The sequence below is a fragment of the Corvus brachyrhynchos genome, unplaced genomic scaffold, assembly GCF_000691975.1.
Source record: "Corvus brachyrhynchos isolate BGI_N302 unplaced genomic scaffold, ASM69197v1 scaffold53, whole genome shotgun sequence".
NCBI classification, from domain to species: Eukaryota; Metazoa; Chordata; class Aves; order Passeriformes; family Corvidae; genus Corvus; species Corvus brachyrhynchos.
Genome location: NW_008237681.1, coordinates 6,770,742 through 6,788,992, shown reverse-complemented (window position 1 = coordinate 6,788,992; position 18,251 = coordinate 6,770,742). Strand labels below are relative to the sequence as shown.

Sequence of the window (18,251 nt, the reverse complement as noted above, 5' to 3'; positions counted from 1 at the left end):
AAGAGGGTGGTAGCAGCTACGTGGCCACTTTGACAAGTGTCTTCAATGAGACATCTGTTGCAGAGCAAAAATCTCTGCTCTGCAGAAAAACATTGGTGCAGATGGCACCAAGTACCAAACATAGAGACAGGCCAAATTCCTGTGTCCCAAACAGTAATCAAGTAATGTACTTAAGTTAATAAATAAATTCAGATAAATACTTTTGGTGTCTGATAATCACAAAAAGAAGAATTCAAGTGATTTCATAGATCTGGAGCTGAATTAAAGGCAGAAAAGTGACAACAAAGCTCACTACTTCCAGAACTAAAGCTTCACACTTTTTTTTCTTGTTTTGTTCTGTTCAATTGACTTAAGTGGGGCTATGAGACATGGATGAAATCTTTTACCTACAAAGTGTTATAGCAGGATTGGTCCTAATGGTGAAAATCATTCACTCTATTTTGTTTCCCCAGCTATATGTTATGAACTCCTTCATCACAAGTGAAACAAAATAAATAAGCTTTAAACCAAGTTACTGCAGTTGAACTACAGCCATGGATAGAAGGAGGGTACAATATCAGTCTTACTTTCAGAGTACTTTAGAAGTGCTGCTTCTGATAGGATAGTATATATTCAGATTAACTAAAAACTGCTAAAGAACATAAATATTAGAGTGGTGGCAACTGTATATTTAAAAAAAAAAATTCATTTACTGTGCAAAATACAACCTTTTTTCTGTCCATGGGCAGAGTCAACTGCAGTGTTAGTCCATGCCACTGGTAGCCCCACAGGTCCCATGAATTAAATCCCAGGCTGAGGAGTGATGTCATTCCCTCAGTTCTTTTTTAATCTCCTTTTTGTGCTGAGAGCAGCCATCTGTCCCTCTCCAGACAATGATGGAAGCAGCTGTGCACGGTGTGCCATCAGGAACAAAAGCCTCTGCTCCATACCAGTGGGCACTGGGCTGTGGGTCAAAGGGGGTTATAAGGATATCAGGGTCAAATGACACCTGTACAGGAAAATAAAACTAGGATTATACAGCCTTTGTGTGTTCTTTCAGTAGCAGAGAAGTGGGGTCAGCCTTTGTCTGGCTGTTTCTCTAATGGCCATGGGAATGTGTATGTGCTTTCAAGGATAGCTGTGCCGCTACTTACCCATGGAGTAACGGAGTAACAAAGCCAGCTTCAAGCAGAGAGCTAAGTAAGTACAACACAAAACAATTATTTTGAAGGGAAAATAAAACAACTTGGATACATTCTGGTACTTTATGCAAGTTCAAAGAGTGTGATCTCAAGTGGTTTGCGTACCCTATAACATGCCCTTATAAAAGTGCAGTGAACCATGCTTTTCGTGTACTGTCTGCAGCACACAGGAGTTCTCTTGCTGCTTTGTGGGAAAAGGGAAGTGGAACAAGGGCCAAGGTGCTCAAAACCTCATTTATGAGAAGAAGAAGTTGCTTATACTTTGAGTGGCTTTTTCTGCAAGGTGAGCTGGAAGGAGTTGGAGGAGGGTACATATCCCATAGAATGAAATTGCCCATTCCTGCAGATGCGTTTGTACTTTTCCATACGTGGTGCCAGTCCTGTCCCAACTTTTATCCTCTGTGCTGTTCTTATATCACAAGGGGGGATGTAATACATTCTTGGGGTAAAGTTCAGGCATATAATGAAATAGGTAAGTGAACCTGGCTGAATTCAGGGCTTTCTGATTTTTCTTTAACCCCACATCACTTTTGCCTGCATGGATTCCTTCTCTGTTTTTAAGCAAACACACATTCCGAAGCCAGGGATATACCAGGGGCTATACAGCCTTACCACTTCTTTTGGGATTACGCTGTCTGTCACTACCAGGGTTAATGGCATTCCTTGGAGGTGATGGGACAGAAGCACATATTTCACAAACAGGTAAGCTGTAAACACTGTGTGCTCCTGTCTCAGGGGAACGTGTCCTTGGACATTCATGGATATACAAGTGAGCTCAGACGAGCTGTCAGACAGCCACGGCTGGGCCATCACCAAAACCAGTGATGGCCACCATGCCACAATTTCACTAGTGCATGTGGAAAGTGGCTGCCCATTGCCCTCTTTGGTTTTTCACAATGCAATTCATAAAGGATACTGAAATGAAACTTCACAGTCATAAAGCACAGCATTTTTATAAAACTAGCCTTTATCCCTTTCTTTGTGGTTAAGGGCTGTTGGTTCAGGCTTGTTAAAAAGTATTCTTTCAACCTGAAAACATGTTGTGTTCTTATTTGCTAATTGCCTACTTTGTTTCCTAAATGGCATGAATAAGTCCTTTCACCTTACATAGTCTAGTGAGTTTATGCTTTTTTAATGGGAAAAAGTCACAAGATGCTGCAGTAAAAGGGGACAGAAATATTACTAGTGGTAGGAAACACATGACTACATTTCTGGGTCATTGTACTGTGTAGTTTATCTGAAGGTGCCATGGCTGCTGAGCAGCAGTGTAGTGCAGTAATGTGAATTAAGTTTGAGACTGAAGCTTTAGAGTTCCTTCACACCACCAAGAAATTGCCAAAACTAGAGAAAAATCCTGTTTGCCACTTGATGCTGATGTTGGCACTGTCCTCCCTGCAAATTGCTTATCATTCCCATCTCCCTGGGAGTGCTAAATGAACAGAGCATCACACCATTGAGAATCCACTCCTGAACTGTTACCAGGAAGAATTTTATAGATTGCCAGTTTTTTAGACAAGATGATCACCAGTTCGTGAATCACTGGTTCACAAATTTGTTCCCTTTCAGTCTGCATAAATCTCTGTTTAACCCACAATAAAGTCTCTTGTTTTAAGCTGTCTTAAGCTGGGGAAAACTTGGGGTGCTGCTGTTGGTTCCTAAGACTCCCACAGCATACTTTACATTCTGGCAGATCCGTCAGCGCTGCTTTACAGCTCCTCCAGAGATCAGCCGGCTCTGCCGAGCGGTTAGTGGCTCCGGTAATAAATGCCATTGCTGTCTGACTGTTGTTTCTGGGAAACTTTCATGAAGCCTGTTTTTCTCCACATTTTACCATAATCCCAGGAGGGGCAGATTTTTTTCTTCTCTATATGAACAGGCACTCTGACTGCACTCTGTAAGATTCAGCCCAGAGCATGTGCTGCAAGGCTGAGTTGGTCTCACTCCAGAAGTTTACTGTCACTAACATAGAGTATCAGAACTCAAAGTGAGAAACAGAAGAACTTTCTCACTTTTATTTTTTGTATTGTGTTTATTTTTGTTGTGTTAGGTTTTACTGTGTGTGGAGAAGATAGACAGTTACTGTGTTTCTTTGAGATAACACATGGCTGTAGGGTGTAGTAGTGTTTGAGACAGAGAAATGAGAATTATCCCAAAAGTGAGAGTGTAGGTGTTTGTGTAGGGTGCTGTGTATACATTTGGGAATGTAATGAGGTATAAGGTCAAACATCCAAGCCTTCTGCCCACCATATAACATAGTAGCTGTATAGGACTGGGATTTGTTAAAAAGCTGATATTACACAGACTTAGTGCAGTCTCACAAAACATGGTCCTCAGTCTAACCCTGTGTTTGAGCATGACATCCAGCTAGCTCCATTAAGCAGTTATGGTTAATGACAACCCCACATGAACAAGCCTAGAGGCTCCAGGACTGCTGTTGGCTATGGCGCCTCCAGGCCTTTTGCCATCTTTTCCTTTTCCCCTAATCACAAGGGCACTGTGCCACACTCATAGGAGTTGTCTTTCTCAGAAGAGACATTCTTGCCTCTCTGCCTCTCCCCAGACAGGGAAGTAAGAGCGTTAACTTCTCCACTTCTTTGTGGCAGCCCAGCGGGTTTGGCTCTGGTTCAAGCTCTGCAGTCTCCTTGCAGGGTAATGACAGTTTTAATCAATGGCAAGCTGGCTTTCCTAAACAAAGTGCTGTTTCTTTGGAAATCAAGAGCTTCACAGTGAAAATGTAAAAATATGAGCAGGTCATATAGGTGTATAGCTTACATGGTGCTGAGCCAGCATTCACTGGGGATCTGGATAAAAACTGTAATGTTTAGGCTATTTTTTTAAATCTCTGTCTCTTGACTAATAGTCCCATATATTGCAGTCAGCATGAGTCACTTCCTTCTTAACTCATTGAGGCCACTCTATGTCATATTAAGTTCATTATGTTGCTAGGCTATTTCCTCTGTGGGTGAGGTGTCAAAATACTGGCTACCTACATAGTCAGTGTTAGAAATCTCTATTAATGTAGACTCTTGCCCCTACAGTTAAACTTCTTGAAAAAGTTCATTCAATGAGCCCAGATAAACCTATGAAGTTTTATAAAGTTTCATGCAGCTGTGTAACAAATGATACAGTAAACTGGATATACCACATTTCCAGAGCATGAGTCTTAGCCAGTCTGAAGTATGGGGAGTATTGATAACCAAAGCAAAGTACAGTTATTAATCTATAATTACTTATAGATATGGTTGAGGCTGATAAAATAAATTATTTCTTACTTAATTTATTCTAAAACTGAATAGATAACAGAACAGATACAGAAAATAGTACAGAGAGCTATTGATTTTACCTAATTTTGAATATCTTAAAGTAAACCTATCTGTTTCTACCAGAGTCATCGAGTTTTCCGATATGATCCATTAATGACCTGCAAGAAGACAATTCAAGCTCATCCGTTTTAGACTTGACCTCTTATAGAAGAGGATGAATCACTGTCTGGAGGTTTCTGTTTTTCTCCTTTGGTTATAAAGCAAGAACGTGTTACTGTTTTAGCGTAGACACCTGCTATGTATCCATCCATCCATCCATCCATCCATTCAATTCTTAAATGTCTATTTGTTAGAGAAATACTGTGTTAGTTCTGTTGTCAAAAAAATACCATCATCGTTGACAGAATAACAGGATCACTGCCAATACTTTGCAAATATCAGGATAAGTATCATGTTTGAATTTTCATTTGCCTACAAGCCAGATGTTATCATGGATACATATTGATCTATATGTGTGATAACAGTACTCATTGACATACACTGCAGGCCGGCAAATTCAGTCAGTTGCATGTGTTTTATCCCCAGGGAGAACAAGAGGCAATTCAGAAATCAATCCAGTGCAGTTTCCCTGCAAAAGCCCTATTTGCAGATGAAGCGGCTCCTGGCAGCCCTGTGGGGGCTGGTGTTCCGTGGGGCCCTGGTGTTCCTCTTCCACCACAGCAGCAGCAGTGGCTGTGGTGTGCAGCTCTGCTCTCATCTGCCCCACTTAGTCCTCATGCTTCTTCTCTTTTGTCCCTCTGCTACCATTTTGGTCATGAATTTTAAGCACAGAGGAGAGGATCATGAACTTGGCCAGGAAAACGTCATTAATAACCTTGACAAGTATGGAGATGGATTGGGAAGGATAAAGGGGAGAGTGGGAGGAAAGGAAGTCGAGACAATAAATAGGCTAGACCTGCTGTTAGCATGTTAATCTCTACGGGGTTATTTGAGGGAATTGCTGTGGTAGTTCATACTGTACCAAGGTCCTTTCCCCATTTCTGCACTATTTCTTCCATGTTACTGACACAATGCATATCTATTATAGTTTACAAAAATAAGAAATCAAAATACTATTTCAGACATACTGAATACAAAGGTGGATGGGAAATACACAAATTAATGCATTAAGTGATAGAATTGCCTGACAGCATAAAAGCTTTTAGTCCACTCACTATTTCTTAATTGAAGATGGCTATGTAATTGCATCCCACTTAATGTGATCTCCAGTTGTTCTTCCAAAATAGACAATAGTTTATTATATTAATACACCATAAGAGGCTTACAGCAACTATTATTTTTAATAATAGTCTCACTAGTGCCTTCCTGATTATACAGTATTTCACCTTTGGATGTTGTATTGCTTGGTTCACTACATTGTTTTGAGAAAAATAATCATGATGCATACGGAAAAATCTGTTTGAGGAGGATTTAGAAAGGGGATCTGAAGTTAAAGGGAGATTAGATTTCCATTTGCTGTAGGTAAATTGTATCTTTTATCTGTGTAGGAATGGACTGAATAGCCTGTCAGAAGTGTGCATAAATGACAGCTGGTTGCTGTGATGCTAATAAATAATCAATCGCATTAATTTAGGAGAGGTGTAAATATTACTATTTTAATAACTTTAGCATCAAAACATGTACTTCAGAAGTCTTCCTAAATAAACAGGTTTCTTTGCTGTGGATTATCTGCAAAAGATAGGTGTGAATGGTGGTGATGGAAGTGCAACCAGCCTTTCCAGAACAGGAGCCCAGTGTAGATAATCTGCTGCCTGAACAGCATATTGTTGACAGCAGCTCAGTCATAATTTTCAGAGGTACTGGAGGTTATTAAAAAAAAAAGCTGAAATGCCAAGTCGTAACAAAGAAAAACTATAGATAAATCTTAATCCTTAAAAAAACCACCTGTGGTTCTTTGCTTTTTCATTAAAAGTGTCATGTTTACTGAGTGACAATTCACCTTGAAAGGAAGTTTTCTGCTGGAAACAAGAGACTGTTGGGTTTGGGGTGGGGAAGGGGCACCCTTGAGGAATCCCAGTGGACCTGCACTTGGAGGAAGCTCGCAGTGATTGCAGGTAGGGCTCTGTTGAACAGACCTGTAACTTTTTGATTCCCTAGGAGCAAGAAGATGGTGTTTCCACCAAAAAGCAAACAGCCCAGTAGCTGTGCAATCTGATTTCTCCCATAGCCCCTGGCCACTGCCCACCTCTGCAAGCTCTGCTCACGTAATTGACATCGGGAGCCTTCCTGCTGGAGAGAGGGTTTCTTAGGAACGTGGGTTTTGCAAGATCACGTTGGCAAGCACCACTCTGCACGCATTGTGCTTGGCTTTGTGTTCAGCATGTTTTCTTCTTGGAGCCTGTTTCCTCCCACTGTTTGTGCAGCACAGAAGCCTTTTAATGGCAGCTCACAGTGCTGTGGCAGTAGGAGGCATGGACTGGTGGGATTGTGGTATGGCAAAGGCCTTTGGCTGACTGGCCTCCACCACCATTTCCCCTCTGTGTCCTGTGTCTTGCTAAGAGATGGCTTCTTTGACGTGTTCTGAGCACCTCGTGGGAAGAGCTCCGTGGGAGAAAACTAGGACAAACCCAATAGCTGCAAGATTCCTGCTCCATGTGTCATCTCCACCACGTGTTTGCGATTGAGCAAACATAATCTGTCTGGCAGATAACCGAGTGTGCCGTGCTTGCGAGGAAACAGGCCTCTCTTTGACCTGTGACTGTATCTATGTGCAGAGTTAAGTGTGTTTAGTTAGAGATCAGTCACGAATTTGTCACAGTTCCTCATCATGGAGGAACTGTTTCACTTGTGGTGTCATCCAAAGAGACATGCCCGTGCTCCTCCTTTCCTCCCCACAGCTGTGTCCTTTGTCAGGCAGAGCAGCAAGCCAAGGATGTGCCCCCTGATCTCCCCTCCCTGCCAGCCACAGTTAGGCATGGTGGCAGCTCAGGGAGAGAAGCCATCACTCCCACAGTGTCACTCCTCACCACATTGGAGCTGGCACAGAGTAGCAGGGCAGCATGCAGAGTTCCCCCACCGCTTGCTTCCAGCAAGTCCTCTGCACTGCCCACACGACTACAACAGAAATCATACCACATGTACAAAACCAAAAGCTTTTCATAGTGCAGTTCGTTCTTTCCTACGCCCGAGGCCTTTGTTAGCAAACAAGACGCCAGTCTTTGAGGGGAGAGACAATGGTGTGGCTCAGCTCATGCTGCAGAGGCGCGCTGGAAATGGCGCAACAGATGAGTCGTCGCCCTCTTCCCCCCTGCTCTGCCCCTTAGTTTTATTATTCTAGTTCAGTGACGTTTATTTTGCTCTAAATCCCCAATTTCCTATACAGCACATCTGTTTTACAAAGAGACTAGTAAACTAAAATTATATGTTAGGCAGAAATGCTTTGGTCTGAAAACACAGATAACCCATATTCGCCTTTCAGCCTTCACTAGCTTTACGTTCAGTGACAACCAGAAGTAACATTCTTAGCCACTGGCCTTCTCCTTTTTAGCTGCAGGCTAACTCACTAAGTTGATCAAGAGATGCTCTTTGAACGAGTTGACACCTTGTGCAGCCAATTTTGTACTAGGAAAAAGAAAACAGATAAAAGAAGAGCACTGGGGTGAGCCTGCGATATCAGGAACTGATTGTGGCTGAGAATTTGTCATTGCTGAAGTTTTCACTGTATTTAGAGAAGGAAGTGGTTGTGTTTGTGGTCCATGCTCATCTGAGTTTTGCAGCACCATTTAGACACCAAACCTGTCAGGGCTTTGATTAAACTCCTTAAGAGGATGCACTCAGTGCTGGCCTTCTGTGCACATCCTGTGTCTGCAATGAATCCCCTTAAACAACTGTCTAAACAGGGCCCAAGCAAGGCAGATACCCCAGGGATAAATAAAATTTCATATATGATAAACAGTAAATACTGCTCTGCCTTAGTCATAAGGTTTGGCTGAGTTTTCCTCCCCCAAGTCTATTAAGTTTAATGCTTCTGTGCAAACACTCAGAGTTTCCATTAAATATGTCTGTATGTCTGATCCCAGGATGACACTCTGATATTCCAAAAATAGTTTAATAAATTGAAATTCCAAGATGTATCATCATAAGCCTGTCACTTGAGTATCAAATCTGCCATGTTATGTAAAAAATATTGGTTATATAATGGGATTTTTATCAGTCTAGCGACATAAATGCAAATATTAGAGCATTATTAGGAAACCGACCTTTCTCTGACTTTGGATCTGTTATGCTGGAAGTTAGAGAAAAAGTAGCTTATGTATATATGGGGATTTAGATGCTGTAGATTCAGAGGTGTCTGACAACCCAGAACTAGTTTGGGTGTTTTCTTTCTGATAAATATAAGTACATTTTAAATAGCACTGAGGAAAGAAACTGGAATGTGATAAGAACTTTGAGAAACTCCAAGGTTTTCTTTGTGATGGCCCAAACTGAAGCCATTGCTTCTGAGGGATCAGAGATGTCCCAAAAACCAGTACTTTTTACCTCTTGAAACACATGAAGAGAGAGCTGGGGAGCTATAGTCTGTCTGTCTCCTGGAAAGCAGATAAAGGTCCTGAGCTAACAGAAACTGGGACTCACTACAGGAGGACATATGGAAGAGCAGCAGGGATTTCCTGCAGGCAGAGCAATGTCCATGCGTGCATCACAGCCAGTTGTCACCAGTGGTCAGATAACAGTGCCAAGCCCTGGGGAAAGGCTGAATGGGCAGCAACAGCTCAGGGAGCAAAGGGTTTGCATGGAAATCCTCCCTACTGGGGAGCAGAAGCTTTGGAGTAAGGGAGCATGTAAAAAGTGGTGTTGTGAGCTCCCTGAAAAAGAAAGGAATTAAGTATGCTATACATAGAAGTAAGTGCATGGTTTTATGGCTGAGAAGCTGATTTTGCAGGTTGCACAGCTTCTTGAAAACCCTAAGTAGGGTACTCTCTGAAATTGCCCAGCCTGATGTTACTGACGGACAACCATCTGTCCCCATGGGCTTTCAAATCAGCAGAGCATCACTTTTACTAAGCACAGGCAGTCTGTGTGGTGGAGGGTTTAGTAAGTGAATTAGATGAACCTTCTGACTTTTCAGCCTGAGGTAAAAGCAGGCTGAAAAAAATAGATGCAAGGTCAACGTCACAAGTTAATATAAGTGAATTAAATACTTTAATTTCACATGTTTTCTGGGTTAGTTGAAGTGGGGCAGACTGTGAAAGGCTGATGTGCTCTTTAGTGTCTCCAGTTCAAAGAGACGGTTTTCCCAGTAGCACTGGCAACTCCCCACTCTGCTCTATCACAGCACTTCGAGCATTAGGCACACCTTTAGACTTAAATCTCACCATGCTCTGCTGAGCAGGTAACTCCTATCCTCCTCTTATGGATGGGGAATTGGAATACTTAGTAAAGGAGTAAGAGAGGGGAGCTGGAGGGAAGGAAACCGGTGGGGAGGGAGTCCTGAGTGTGCTTATGTGCTTCCCAGTGAATGCTCAGTATCAGAGATCTGAGTCCTGGAACATGGAACTACCTGCCTGTAAAAAAGTGGATCACGTGTGGAAAGTAACACTGAAAGCTGTAGCACAGACTGGTCAGGGTCCCAATACCTCCTGTCCCTGGGCTTTAACTAGAAATTAGTTCCCCTCAAAATCTATAGATGCAAATAACCAGAGCAAAGCACAACTGCTCTTGCCACCTTGAAGACCCCGTTCTGCAAACAGGGCTGTGCGTGTGGGCCTCCTGCATCCTTGTGAAGCTCCCCTGCTGCCTTCACTCGAGTGCTGCACAGGGCTCCAGGGCTTCCAAGCCCGCATAGTCCCAGCTGGGCTTTCAGCTTTCCCTGGCAGTGAACTACCTCAGTGCTACCAAGTGCACACTGACAAAATGCTTAATTTAAACCATGGCATAAAAATGCTGTTAGTGCTTGGAGTGGTGCTGGATTTTTTTTTCCCTTGTACAGAATATGAAAATGGAAAAAAAAAAAAAAAAGAGAGAGATTTTTGCCCTGTAAGATTAAACAATCATCATGGTTTTAAGAGCTTAATCTGCTGGCATGCAGACTGCTGGCTGATAAGTCTCCAAGTCTGAGTGTAATTGGATGCAGCATCAGATTCAGTTGTGAGGGCTTTCCAGGGGCTTTTTGTTTGTTTGTTCATTTTTTAACACACCGCCGAGTTGAAGAGATCTATCCCTGGAAATGCCTTTGGGGGTGAAGCTGTAACGCTGTGTGTCCCCCAGCCGGTATTTCAGCAGCACCTCTCTGGAGACCCCTGCTCAGGGAGCACGGTGGGGGAGGCTGCTCAGTGTATGAATTTGTGCTATTGTTCGAGGCACACATCTGCCTCAAGAAGCTGCACGGCACAGGCCGTTACTTATTCAGATGCAGAAGCTCCTTCCGTCCCACAAGACGGCCCATTCAAGTCACATGCCAGAGGTCTCGGCAGAATGGGCTGCAGCTGCTTCAAATCTGCTGTCTAACATCAGAAGCAGTTGGACAAACTGTACCGTGCTGACTACAGTCAGGCTCCCTGGCGCTGAGGAAGACAGGGAAAAGATTTGGGATCCCAGCGCTATGTTCTCAGAGGATCTGTGGCTGGAAAATGAGAAAAACTGTGCTGTTGTTCACAAGTCGAAGCGAGGAAGGAAGCGCCAAGAGCTCCTGGCCGTGGCCCTGGGGGTGAAGGTGGGAGTCAAGGGGGCACTTTTGTGGCAACCTCTGAAACTCTTTGCCTATTCACAGATCACCTCCTTGGTCAGAAGAGCAGCCTTAACTCAGAACGACAACCACTTCAACTATGAAAAAGCACACAATTTTAAGGTAAGCACAGCTTGCTATTCTTTTCAGCTGAAAAGTTCTGTTGAGATGCCTCAAATTTTATTTTTTGTTGTGATGAGGTTTGCATGCACCTATTTATACTAGCTCTAAGGAAAGGGTTGAAAAATGCATTTTTCTTTCTACTTCAAGTTCTATTAACTGAGTTCTTAGTATGCTGTTACATAGGCACTTAATCCAAATAATGGTTTTGCTGCTCACTGCGCTACTTGTCTGGCAATTTAACTCTTTTTCACAGATTGGGTTTTCTTTTTTATTCAGAAACAAAGTACTTCATATTTGTTGTCTTTATCTTAAGTGTATCTACTTTTAAATAAGAAAAAGGCCCTTTTCGAAATCTAACTATTACCAGAAGCCAGTAGTATTTTACCAGCAAACATTTTGGACCATTTCTGATTTCAGAAGTTGGGGGAGCTTGGGTGCTCCTAACAATAAAGCAAAGCACAGTGGTGAGTATTGTCTCCCAGCTTTTGTTCCCTCACCATATGCTAAGGAAATGTTCTCAGAGTCTCACTGAGCTATAGGATCTGAGCTTGTGTTTGCTTGTCAAACTAAAACAAATCACTGGGCAAACACAGGGATGTTTAAATGGATCATCTATTTGTGGTCTATACGGACAAAATCAGATTCTTAGGGATTCTTTTCCCAAGTGCTGTCTCTGGCAGACTGCAGCAGGGAAGTGACTCAGCTTTGGAAACAGACCTTCCAGGCAGCTTGTATTAAAATGTTTTGCCAGAAGGACTGTGCTGGTTTCAGAGCATGCCAGCCAGTTACCGGAGCTAATGCTGTCAAATTGTGTTTTGATGCTTATCGGGATGAGCATCAAGAATAAGAGGCAGTAACAAGACAAGAAAGGAATGTATCTCAGCTTTGAAACATCAGTTTAGTTAATGCTCCTTGAGGATCTGGGTCACTGTCAGAATAGTTCAACTCATTAGCAGAACAAGAATTTTCTGATATTCATCTCGGGCCTGTCAAAAAGGGAGAAGCAATGATCAAAATCATTTCACTTAGCAAAAAAGTTTCACTTCTTATTTTTCTACATACTCTGCTGTGCAGACATTGCTAACCTCTGCAGTGCTTCTGCTGTTGTTGGCAAATCAATCATTTAATATTAGTGAACAAAGCAAATAATAGCAACCCTTTTCTCATTCCCCTTCCTTGACCCAGTCTACAGAAAAGTCGATATTTACCTCTCTGATCAGCACCAAAGGAAATAGGGGAAATAATCTGTGTTTTCTTGCTTGATTAAGCCAACATTTATTCTTTCTGGGTTTTGCCCTCATTATCATTTTAATATCAAAACTATTTTAGTTTAACTAGAAAATATTTTCTCATGACTGGAATTTCTTTCCACTTTGACCCATGCATTCTTTCCTCTTCAAAACTTCCCTTGTTTTGGCTTTGATTTATAATTGGACCTGTGCCCAGTTAACTTTGAGTTTGCACAATCTAGCTGCTGTACAGTTTCTGTTCCTTTCTGTTTTAGAAGAGTCATAGTTTAACTGGAAAACCACATGATTAAAATAGATACGTATTCAAAGACTTGACAGCCAAAAGTAATTGTCCTATCCTAGTAAAGGCAATAACAGACCTTAGGGAACAAACATTTTTAAAATAATTGTACAGAAAGGTCAATCAAAAGTGTTACATTTGCTTAATGGACAAGTATGTTCACTATGCAAATACAGTTAGTTTTCCAAAGGAATATATTAGAACATGTCTAGTTGTTAAACAAAAAATGTGGATAGTGTACTCAGAATAAAACATTTAAATTTAAAACATGGCTCAAGGCTAATATCTTTAATATATTTCATAGTCATTACATAAAAGGGTTAAGAAATGATTTTAAAAAGAAAGAATGGCTTTATGGGTCTTGGGGCAAAATGCTTAATGGCTTTTGACAGCACTCAGGCTATGATGGTATGGGATTAATCTGAAGGACAACGCTATTTCACAGATATTCAAAAAGTTGTCTTCCCCATTTTAAGGCGAATACTGATGCGTATTATATCATTCATCTCAGTTTCTAGGGATAAAGGTTATGTGTCACAGTGTCCCTCATAATCTTGTCATAAGCAATTCTTCATGAACAAACAGGCACTCTTTGGCTTTTGTCCTTTAACCATGAAGAATCTTAAAAATGAAGGGCACATTTCTAGCAAAGCTGATGGGATTTTTGTACATCTTACACCAAAGATCTTACTTACTGCAAGAGAGGGGGAACAAAAGGAAGAAATAGATGCAAGGCACAAATTCAGAGCAAGGACGGCTCTCCCTCCATCCTTGCCAAGCTCATACAAAAATTAAACAGCATCATTGAACTTTGGAGCATGAGGGCACCAGGTTTACACCCTTCTGAGCATCCGTGCTTTCTCATTCAACCTCTCTTCCAAATTTCAAGACACTCAAGGCAAGTGAACAGAAAGAGATTTAGTATCCAGGCTGATTTGTTAAGCTGGGTTCATCTTGAGCACACCACGCAGTCACATGGATTTAGGTTTGGAGCTGGCGTCTGTCTGGCGGGATAACTTTGCATAAGCCAGTGTAGACATACCATAATTCAGGAAAGCGAATAAATCTCTGAAGCCCTGTTTAGAAAAACACAGAGGTATTTCTCTAGCTATGTGGGTGTCAGCCTAACTGGATCCCAAAGTCCTCTTGTATCTTGTTCCAGTTCGGATCCAGCAGCCTCATTTGGATGTGCTTTACCTGCCAACTTCAGTGGGGTCCCAGCTGGTGGTGAGGTCAACCTCGTGCTTGAGGGCAGCAGCATGGAGTTTGAGGATGCTCCATGCTTTTTGTTCTAGGCTGGGAATTCATGAGAGGGCTTCTGTGCTGCTTTAAGTGAGCAAATACAGCTGAATAATGTGCATTTACCACAATACTGTGCCTGTTTGCCACCATAGCATGGGCAAATCCCATCTGCAGGCGGGCTAGTGGAGTAAAGGCAGCTGATTACAGACAAGTCAGGAGATCTGCTAGGAGAGCAGGGGCTTTGGGATAAATTTCCCCTTGTGTTAAGCACTGCAGATAATACTGCTTCTGGGAGACAAAGGGCTTGGGGGAGACATTTTTTACAGACATCACGAAGATTATGTGTTAAACAAAAATAACAGCAGAGTCAGCTTTACTGCCCTGCAAATGGCTCAGGGTCAGCAGGAGGCCACAAAAGAGTATAAATGTGTCTGTATTCAGGCAAAAGTCTGAAAAACACTTATTTTCTTGGAAGGCAAGTAGAAAAGTCTTCAGACCTTCACATAAACCCAAAATTGTCTCAGCAACAATACTGTATAATGTCAATTAAAAAAAAATGCATTTCAATTCAAGACAATTGTTTTTGTCCATTTCTGCAATATTGCCCACGGCATTATTTTGTTTTGCCACTGTACTGGCATTCCTTAACTTTGGTCTCAGTTTCCCCCTCTGTGAAGACAACTCGAGACACAAACTAGAAGTGAGTAAGGTAGCACCTTCAGGGGGAATGCTGCCATTTGAAAGCAAGAGCACTGGAGGGGTGAAGGGCAAAGAGAACAGGAAGGCAGCAAGAAGAGACGTGCAGGGTAGTGTTGTGTGAGATTGTCCAGCAGAGAAGAGACAGTGAAGCGACTTTTCGTTGGAAGAGGGTGAAAGACTGAACAAGAAAAGTAGAGTGTATAGTCTGAAACATCATGGCTTTGGCTTATTTTAAGAAATAGTTCCCTGTAAATTCTTTTTAAAAGTTCAAATTACGTGTCAGCTCTAGCCCAGGCAGCTCAAGTCTATGCTGTGTGTACACAGAGAGGCCTACTTCAGGATGGGGTAGGAACCAGCAATAAATAGTTCCAGATCATAGTTCCAAAAAATCTATGCCCAGTCTGTTTGCAATGATGTGGTTACAAAGGGTGGGGCAAAAACTAAAACTCCATCTCAAAAATCTAAGACCTGCTGTTACCTCTCCCAGTTTGAAACAGAGATGAGGCCAATCTTGCAGGCAGAATTCCCATTTACCATTCAAAAATGTTGTGTTCCTAAGAACAGGCTTCCTCTGTTATTTCTTTAAAATTAATGACAAGAGGCATAGTTCAAATTGCCTCTTAAGGGATTTTTTGCACCTTCATCTAGAAACTTTTGAAGTTCTCTCTTTTTTCAGGTAATTTCCCTGTTTCAACTTGGCCAGAAACCACCAAGACTAGCTTTTCACAGGGTATTTCAGCTGGAGGCTTGCCATTTGAGCTAAAATGCAGATCCGTGAAAAATTGAAGTGAATGAATAAAGAGAGCTCAACCTTTGAGGGCCACTAAGCTGAATGGAACAAGGGAAGGGTGCGCTGTCAGCACTTCTCAATTGGAGCCCTCAGTCAGCATTGATGACTTTCCAATTAATGGCAGGAAAGATCAAGGAATAATCAGCTACCATTTTCAAAATAAGCCTCAGCCAGATCAGTTGAAATAAGCCTTAGGTAAAGTGAGCAAGTAGCCCCCAAATATCCTAGCAACTGCAATGGACTTTTTTTGTGAAATGGCACGTTTTTAAAAGTCCTGGCTGAGCTCTTACAGCCACTTCTCACAAGGTTAGCTTTTGTAAACTGCTGCAAAGCAGAAGACACAGCTAGCTATCTTCCCACAGCAGATGATTTTCACCCACAATTAAGTGCAGGTGCAGACCTACTAATTATGTGGCTTTCAGTCTAAAAATTATAAAGATGCAGGCATAATTAGTTTTATCTGTAGTTTTGTATCCACTGAATGTCACACAGTGCATATGACTGAAACTCAGGTCATCAGCTGTTACACACAGCCATTTACCCCCACAAAAAGCCATGTCTGAAGTTCATGCTACCCACTCTACAAAATAAAGTAAAATGAAATGAGAAAGAAGTGTGGCGCTACATCTACTAATATATCTATCTCACACTTTATTGCAAAGTCTTGTTTCACAGAAATATGTGGTTTTCTGAGAGGTAAAATATCACTTCAAATAAAGTCAAACATTCCAGTTTTGACCTTTCACTGTCAAAAGGGAGGAAGAACTACTATTGCTTTAAGTTTGTTACCACAATTATTTGACTGTGAGTAGTTGGTCAGGAGCCATTTGCAGCCAGGCTCACATTTTTATCTCAAAATCAGGAAGAGAGGTCTGTATTAAAATCAATTCATTTTTCTGGACTCAAGAGTACAGGCTTGTGTAGTTGTGATCCTGCAGACAAATGGGGCAAAAACATTAGCATGCAAAATGCTTGGCATAAAACTTTACAGTTTATCTAAAAAAGGTCAATGACTGTTTTTTCATTCTATGAAAAGCAGAGAGCAGCTTTTCCCATCCCAGGGGTGGAAGTGGCCTTTCAGCCATCCACCCGATGGGTAAACAAGAGCAGAGAGAAGGAAGGGATGCATTAGCAGCCAGAGTGTGCATGATTTATGTTTTGTTAAGCTCAATTAAGTCTCTGGCCAGAACTAGCTCATACCATGCCCATTCACATGGGCATAGACCTCACTATTTATTCTTCATTTCAATGAAAATTCAATGCTTACTTTACCAGAATACACATCTTAAATAAAAAGATTTTCTGCTGTAGCCTTTGGAAAAGCAGTGGCAGAAGCAGTCGTGGTGTGCAAGATGTGGCTGGGGAGCTGTGGGCTCTGTCAGCACACAAATCATTTTATTCTTCCTTATTTGCTCATGTGTGGACTGTAGCAAAATGAAGTTTGGTCTGCTGAAAAAGAGTCTATTGACATCTTTTCCCTATGTGATTCCAAAATACTTGCTAGAGTGGGGAAGGCTGCTTTCATCTACAGTTTTTTGGATTAATAGTTCTTTTTTTCTGATGGTTTCCTCCCTTCTGCTATAGCTAGAATGTCAGCAGGCAAAAATTATTTGTTTTCAGTGTCATCCACAGCCTGGTTCTCTGCTATGTTAAGCCTACTGAAAGATAAACTTCAAGATCAAAGCAAATTTCTGTTCCCATGGTTTATTTCATCTAGACGTTGGAAGGATGTGGGCACTATGTGCTAAAGATTTACTCCTACTGAGTTTTCTGTTGTTTATCCATTTCAGTTGCTCCATCTGTCAGACCATCTGCCTCCCAGTGACCCCATTTCTTTCCCCCACCCCCATTTGTATTGCAGGTCCATACGTTTCGAGGTCCGCACTGGTGTGAATACTGCGCCAACTTCATGTGGGGTCTCATCGCTCAGGGAGTGAGGTGTTCAGGTAGCACTTCAACATTTTCTGTCATTCTCTTGAAATGCTCAGACATCTGTCCCACCCCAGCCTGCACTCCCTGCAGGAGTGGAGGGCTGGGATTTCTTTAAAGAGCAAAGCAGGAAATCCTCCCACAGAAGTTAGAGTATTTTCATTTGCCTCATTAGCTGGTTTAGAAATGAAGCCATCAGCCCTTGGTTGCTGAGCGACATCCTCTAGTAGTACCTTGGTCCTGCCTGTGCCTGTTCCTGTGCCTGCTGTATACGTTCAAACTTGTTCTTCATGATTAAGTTATCCCTGATGTTTTTATGTTTTAAGAAGCAAGCACTGGAAATGGCAAAGCCAGCCAGCAACCAGGCTTCATAACTCCTCTTTTTGCTACCGATTGCTGGGAAGTGCCCTTGTCTGCAAAAAAAGACTGCCACCTGTTTCCCATAAAAATACCATGCATTGCTGCAAGCCTGAAGTATCCCACCTCAAAATAAAAACAAAAAATATGACCTTCAGTTTCCAAGAGGGATTAGTTTTCTGTTGCCTTTATTGGCATTTTAGTAGTGCATTAATTATTTTTAATTTGTTTGTTCTTTTGTGGAAAAAAAATTATCTTGGAGAAATGCAATAATCATCACATCACTTGCTTTCAGATTCAGCAAGTGAATCAGTATTTGGTGCATTAAAAATGGATTTTCATAACTTCTTTCTTCAGATCTGCAATCTCTTCCAAAAACTGTTTGTCTTACCTCTCCCTGCCCTGACCTCCAG

The 18,251-nt window shown here is 41.9% G+C and overlaps 1 protein-coding gene across 2 annotated transcripts in view; it reads left to right on the top strand.

The window, feature by feature from the left end:
• The window catches only part of CHN2 (chimerin 2), an 89,838-nt gene that overhangs the window by 55,355 nt on the left and 16,232 nt on the right, over window positions 1-18,251 (top strand). The window contains exons 6-7 of one of the 2 annotated variants that reach the window (XM_017732164.1): window positions 11,214-11,291; window positions 17,414-17,498. In XM_017732164.1, coding sequence (XP_017587653.1) covers window positions 11,214-11,291; window positions 17,414-17,498 — 163 coding nt within the window. Of the gene's footprint in view, window positions 1-10,574; window positions 11,292-17,413; window positions 17,499-18,251 lie in introns of those variants that run through there. The other variant, XM_008632017.2, reaches the window with a different exon arrangement.